General features: G+C 45.0%; 1 protein-coding gene across 4 annotated transcripts; it reads right to left on the bottom strand.

Moving 5' to 3' along the window:
* Positions 1-476: 476 nt before the first annotated feature.
* mmadhcb (metabolism of cobalamin associated Db) lies at positions 477-5,041 on the bottom strand. Of its 4 annotated transcripts, none has more exons than XM_023417666.2 (8): positions 4,792-5,041; positions 4,493-4,617; positions 4,064-4,205; positions 3,694-3,911; positions 2,180-2,288; positions 1,840-1,970; positions 1,398-1,484; positions 477-818 (listed from the first exon to the last, which is right to left on the bottom strand). In XM_023417666.2, the coding sequence occupies exons 2-8, from the start codon at positions 4,508-4,510 to the stop codon at positions 618-620; spliced, it is 906 nt and encodes a 301-aa protein (XP_023273434.1). In that variant the 5' UTR covers positions 4,511-4,617; positions 4,792-5,041; the 3' UTR covers positions 477-617. The 4 variants fall into 4 exon arrangements, with proteins under 4 accessions (XP_023273434.1, XP_023273436.1, XP_023273437.1 ...); XM_023417668.2 differs by having other exon boundaries at positions 4,493-4,556; XM_023417669.2 differs by having other exon boundaries at positions 4,502-4,617; positions 4,792-5,040.
* Positions 5,042-7,292: the final 2,251 nt, after the last annotated feature.

Here is a 7,292-nt window from a genome sequence, read left to right as displayed (position 1 = left end):
CAAAACCACCTCCAAGCCCAGGAATCAGTTAGGTCACAGGTCACATGGGCGCTGAGGGCGGAGCCGGACCCACTGCAAGAAGCAGAGACTCTGCAGGATGAGCCCGCTGAAGGTATTGCAGCAAAACCTGGACTCTCATTTCAATGTTGAAAAGAGATGCTCCACCTGAGATTCAGACCCGTCACCCAGTCCCCAGACAGGACCGTAACCAGTACTCTGTACTAACACACTGGTTTCCATGGTAATGGGCTGATTTGAGACCATCACTGATTCACTGCTACATAAACCTTGAGTTAGTTAGAACTGAAGATGCTGCTGCAGAGCACAGGTTTCTTCATACTGTTTGTTTGTTAGTTTTATTAGCCGTCTGGATTCTAGAAGCAGTTCAGCTGCAGGTCCTGGTCAGTCAGTTTGAAGCTGCTGTAGATTCTCCTCCTGCTGACGTCAGTTTTACACTACTCTGAATCAAAGCACCATTTCAGTGAAGAAACACTTTATTGTGATTACAGCATGTTTCAGCCTGTGACATCTGGATCTATAAATATAAATCACTATCAGATAATAAGATACAAACTCTGAGGAGTGCGATAACGATGAACCACTGTCTGAGCAGGTTCTCACACAGTTGTGTTCATCAGCTTCTTCATGATAAGGCTGCTGGCCGGTGCGTCTGTGAATATTGTCCCAACAAAAACGTGTGTACCCCACACAGTGTGTCGGATCACTCTGCAGCAGCCCAGGTCCTCGATCTGGAACCCAAGGTGACGATACCTGTCGTCCGTCTCAAACAGGGTGTTGTTGGTGTAGGAGCCAAAGAACTGGAGAGGAATATACACTGTTATCATCCAGTTTCTCCAGAGGAACAGCAGCAAACTAGTATACTGAGCTGTAGACCACTACACTGAGCTGTAGACCACTACACTGAGCTGTAGACCACTACACTGAGCTGTAGACCACTACACTGAGCTGTAGTGTCTGTGAACATGACCTGAGAGTTTGTTATACTCAAGTTTGTGTAGTACATGTGTGCGTTTGGCCATGAACAGCTGATGTTCTCTGAATGGTTGCTGGACATTTTACTGGAGGACAGTGTAACAGTACCATGACGTCCATATATGAACAAACACAGGGAGCTTCTGTTCACATCTGCCTCATGACTCCGGAGGTGATCATGGCTCCTCTACACTGAATATCAAACTGGATGCTGGGACTTTGTTTCACAGTAAGTGGACACTACAACTCAGTCAGACAGTGATCTCTGTGCAGGCTGATGAAACAGATGTGTGGAAGGTCATGGAAGCCATGGTCACATGGTCACTGTAGCATTCACTCTTGAATTGTTCATCATGTTGTGTATGTGTGTGTGAGTGACAGTTACACTGAGAGTGGTATCTTACCGCCAGGCCTGAGGAGGGATCGATGAAGTCAGCCCAGAACCCGTCTCTCTGCAGAGCGTAGCAGATCTCTTTGGCTCCATCAACAAACTGCACAGTGGAGGAACAACTGTTATCAATCTGATCCTGCCCCGATCTCTCTCTCTCTCTCTCTTCTCTCCCCCATTCCTCCCCTCTCAACCCCACCCCAAATCTCTATTGATGAACACATTTCTACTGTTACATGGTGTACACCATCATATCACCCGACACTACCGAGCTCTCTCTAGCTGTTCAAATCTTCTGACTGGCATCATGTCTTTCACTACCCCTCCCTCCCCCGCAGAGATGTGAGGAACCTGCAGTGTATGTGAGGGCAAAACTAAAAACAAATAGTATGAAGTGTGAGACAGGAGAAACATCTGCTCTGCAGCAGCATCTTTAGTTCTAACTAACTCCAGCTCACCTTCCCAAGCATCTGCTCCCTCTCCTCCTCCACCTCAGCACACCATGCTGTCATATCCTTTTGGGTCTTCTGGGTCACTGTCACCACCATCATACCAGCGGAGGGAGCCTCTGGAAACATGGACTGGAAATCTGTTGATCATGCAATCAGGAGAGCACGAGTCAGACAGAAACACTGCTTCTCATCTGGAGGAGCAACATCCACAGAGTCAAACACCTCGGAGTTATCAGGGAGAGACAGTGACACTCCAGTCTGTAAAAACAGCTTTTACCTGGTTCTTAATAACAAAGAGAAAGAAGCTGGATGTTATGGATGAAAGTGTGACGAGTATGAGCTGTACCTCTCTGTAGTAGCTCAGGACAGGGTTGTACGGCACACTCCACACTGGAGCTGTCAAAGTATTGTTCAGCCCTACTGACTCTCTGAGAGGAGGCTGGGTCGTCATTCTCCTGACACACACAGACACAGACACACACACACACACACACACACACACACACACACACACACACACACAGAGAAGAACACAGCAGTGATGGAGGAGCTGTTGGCTGTTGGTTCATCCACACAGTTCAGATCTAAGCTGTCTGTAGGAGTCTGCGTGCATCACTTAGTGTGTAGGTCTTACATTGTGTTCCTTGATTGTAAATGAACCAGTGATTGGTCCATGTTTGACATTACAGCTGATATACTGATGTGTGTAGCTTGACTTCATGAGGTTTACATGGCAACACAAGTCTTGACACAGGAGAAGTTATGTACTGAACTGTTGTGACTATAAGACAAAATCAAGTGAGCTCCATAAACGAGGCCTCGTTGTATCACACGTGTGTCAGGGGCGTGTTAAGGTGGTACTGACAGAGATCAGAGCCACAGACTGACGAGTGGAACCAGATCAAGTCTGTAGTGCTGAGTTCTGGATGGGAACTGTTCAAGTGACATCGGCAAGAAGACCCATGAAGCAGACTCCATCTATCCAGTGTACATATCAGTATATATCTGTGTGTGTCTGTAAAAACGAAATAAAAGGAATAATCATTGTTGGAGAAGCTACGTTAAATACACAGCTTTACAAGTTTACAGTTGCTTTGCACTGGAGGAAGTTGAGCTACAGTGAAGTGACACTGTGGAGAAGGTTTATTGAACAAAGCTACTTCAGAGTACTTTGTAAAAATGATCACAGTGTGCATGTGATATGAGATTATTAAAAAACTTCACATGCTGGCAAAAGTCCAAGTGAATGTTTGTATCAAATTTGAGAAAGAGGTTCTGTCACGGTGTTATTGAGATATCGTGTAAACGAGAACGGGACAGACAGACGGACAACCTGAAAACAACATGCCTGGCTCTGACTGTCTCCAGCAAAGAGGAATAAAATATAAAATACCCACTGCTCATGGGAAATCAGCAAGAATCAGCTGTTTATGTCTCTGTCTTGTTGACTGTCCCTTCACTTCCCTGTTAGAACCCTTCTATTTACAACCATGAACAGCAGCAGCTGAGAAGACAAACTAAGTGACATGTTTAATCACAACGCAGCACCTACACACACAGAGCTTCAATGACAGTCAGCTGGTAGCAGTGTGTGTGTGTGTGTGTGTGTGTGTGTGTGTGTGTGTGTGTGTGTGTGTGTGTGTGTGTGGCAGGACAAATTAAATATAAATTCAATACTACAATAAAAATAACAATAACAATAATATCACATAGATCACAGCCTCTGACTTTAGACAGAAAAGCGGTCTGAGGGATCCTGGTGTAATTAATTACATCAGAAATTAATATAAAGACTGACCACTGTCAACACAATGTATTTCCTAAGTCTTTCTGTTCTCATGTTAACATCATCACACTTACATAGAAGTCTCCGATGAACTGCGCCAGTATGAAGTCGTGTCTCTCACTACTGGACGGAGCCGACAGTACGTCAGGGACCATCTTATGTGGCAGGCTCCTCTTCTTCTCTGCTAGTCCTTCTAGGTGGCACTCAAAACCCACATTACCTGGCAGCTGGAAGCGTTGGTCCTGGGGCCCAAAAGGCCCCATGCTCTCATCAGGCCAAACTGTCCGCAGTCCTTAAAGTACACGATGTGTGAAAATTCAGGTTTCACACAAAATCCAGGTTTTTGACACACACTATATCACCCATACCAGCTTCATTTTACATCTTATAATCCACTCCAACTACTTCATGTTAAACTGTAAAATAAAAACATGCATGACATACCCATGTCAGGTGGATTGAGGGCTACATGGGGCTCATCAGAGCCTGAGGATCCAGCAGTGAAGGCTCTAGCTCCAGCCACACGATGCACCAACACATGAAGTCCAGGGAGATAAGTGACCAGCCTGGCTCTGCGGCACAGCACCTGAACACAGCACAACACAACACACACATCACACAACTACATAATCTTTGCTGAGTGTCATGTATTCACAGTGGAACAAAACAAGTCAGTGAAGCAGATTGACACACTTTGTGTTCAAAAGTCTAAACGGTGAAAAACAAGTTGTTCTAATCAGGGATGTTCCTAATGACTAATTAGGAAATTTACATTGAGACTTTTTTATGGTAAAGGAACACAATCTGTCACCACCCAGACGTACACTCAGTGATCACTTTATTAAGAACACCACACTAACACTGGGTACACACTTGACTCACACTGGCCATCCTGGTGTGTGTTTGTCAGTCTGCCTGTCAGCAGGGTCCAGTTATTCTGTAGGAGAGGACAAGACGGCAGTCAAGAGTCCAGTCTACTGAAACATCAGAGCCTCAACCTAGAGAGAGACAGAGAGAGAGAGAGAGAGAGAGAGAGAGAGAGAGAGAGAGAGAGAGAGAGCACAACGCATGGCAGTTAAGTAATATCGGTCGGTGTTACGACCCGAAAAGTCTGCACTGTACTGTACTTGTATCGTCACGGAAGCTGTAACTACAGAGGAGCAATAACCTACCTGGTGCCAGGTGGTTCACAGTGACTGACTGTGGGACACAGACGTCCGTGACCCTTTACTCTTCGTACAGGTGTTTACACAGTTCGGGCACAGTCGCGGCTAACGTTAGCACAACAGCAGCTCATTCGCAGCTAACGGTAGCACAACGTTAGCACAACAGCTGCCGCTAAACTTAGAAATTCTCTGATGAAACCAAAGATCCTCTACACAGTCTCTCTACTGTCTCTGATGAAACTCACCTTCAGTTCGCGCATGCGCTGTTGCGCGGCAAACAGCCAGGGCGCGCATTACCGCCCCCGCTGGTCCGGAGGGCCGAGGGGCCCATCTTCTGCGGTCTCTGATGTTGCCCAGACGCTGTCACTACCTGATGAGGTATCTGACTGGTCAAACATCAGTGTTTGCTGCTGCGACACCTCCTGGCACCTCATGTATTTCCATGTATGTCAGTCAAAGTCCATCCAGACTGTTGTGCAACATACGACAGAGACATAAACAGCAGAGTTGTTATAAGGCAACACCAAGTAAGTGTCACTTCGCCAGGATAGAGCTATGTCAAAGTTTAGACAACTGGTTATTGTGTTGTAAACTTCACCTTCACACTTGCTCTAATATTAAAGGGTCACCACCCTAATTTTACCTGGAAGAAGGTTAACAGTTATGGTCATAAGTGTCATTTACACTGGCTAACTGGGGACGTGTCCCCACCACTTTATGAACTGGCTGATTTAGTCCACATCACTTAAACACTTTGTGAAATGTTTGCACCAAGAAATGTTAACTGAGAACACACTGAGACAGATTTATTTAATAAGAAAATACAAAAGTCCCCCCGCCTACTGATTCTAAAACAACCCAAATACACACATGTACTGATCAGTAACTTTAATTTCTTCCACAGTTTTCCATTCTGTCTGTGTGAACATGACCAACACACAACAGCACCAGGTTTATATGTAAAAGGTTTAACATATACATACATATAAATGTCATGTTTACAATGAGTCATGATTGGTTGAGCTTGAACTCTAGAGACCTATGTTTCTCTAACATTAAAAGTCTGCAGCATATTGAAACAACAAGTTTAACTTAAGGTCTAAAGGGAAGGTTGATGTATTATCTTTAGACTGACTGCATGAACCTCAGCTTCCTCTGTCCTGGTCTGGGTTGTGTCTGATGCAACATGGCTCCACATGGTGAGGAGCTGCCTGAGTAAGAAACCAGTAAGAAACCAGTTTGTGAGACTTCATAAAGATGGAGCGGGACCAGGACTATCAACAGATCCTGAACCTGAGCTGAACCAGCTGCAGCAGAGGTGAGGAGGAACAGGAAGAGCCAGACAACATAGTTTACTTTATACACAACCTGGTACTGAAGAACACGGTGAAAGCTGATCAGACTCTGTGAAGGAGACTGCATGAAGTCCAAGAAGAAAAACACAGTTCACAGACCAGCAGATTAAAGAACATGAAGAGAAGCTGATGGATGTCGGCATCTCCTTCTCTGCTCAAACCCAAATCCATGAGTCTGGATCATATGTAGTACAGCAAGGAGGTTTACAACAGGACACAGATCCACACACACTGAGGAAAAATCACACACACAAATGAAGGTGAACTGAGTTTTGTTTAATATGGACCTCTCTTGCTAGCTGAATTAGTTGTTTCTGTTTTTCTTTATTCTTCTGGGACCTTGGTGAAAACAAAATTGTATTAAATGGAAGGATTTATAATGACTTCACACTTTAGTGACCATAGGACTTTACTGAAGCAGGATCTGAGGTTATCGAGGTAACTTCAGGTTTAACTCTGTGTTTTAAGTCCTATGACGGTGGTTTACTTGTTACCAGGGTAAATCACCATGGTAACTGATGCTGAACTCCTCACTTACTCCAGATCAGATCAAAACCTGTCAACAGCCAAACTGCTGAACAATCAGATCACTGAAAAACTGAGTCATGATTCCTACAGGATCCTGACAGGGAAATAAGAGTTTACAATTAAGTGATCAATAATAAAGATCAGTATATTTGTATAGATCAGTGGGTGTTTCGCTGTTTGAGTCTTTCCATGTGCTACTCTGGTTTTAAAACAGAGCCTCTAACAAACAGAGGAGGGTTTATTACATTAGGCAGTTCGCCTACAAGGAACATGTTGGAGTGGATGATGCCGTCCTTTACATCCTGCACCCATTCTTACTTGGATGAGCCAGGTGGTTACATGAGGATTATGTTCTTTCATTTTTCAAGTGCATTTAACACCATCCAGCCCCCCATCCTTAAAGACAAGCTGGAAGGGGATGGGAGTGGATCCCTGCTTCACGTCCTGGATTGTGGATTACCTGACAAGACGACCACAGTACGTCAGGCTGGGTGACTGTGTCTCAGGGACAGTGATGAGCAGCACTGGGGCTCCACAGGGGACTGTTCTGGCTCAGTTCCTGTTCACCCTGTATACGGCCGACTTTAAATACAACTCTGAGTCCTGCCACATCCAGAAATACTC

This window comes from Seriola lalandi, unplaced genomic scaffold (genome assembly GCF_002814215.2).
Source record: "Seriola lalandi dorsalis isolate HSWRI2012SDOR001 ecotype SW California unplaced genomic scaffold, Sedor1 jcf7180002054576, whole genome shotgun sequence".
NCBI lineage: Eukaryota > Metazoa > Chordata > Actinopteri > Carangiformes > Carangidae > Seriola > Seriola lalandi.
This window is presented reverse-complemented; position numbering and strand designations above follow the sequence as displayed.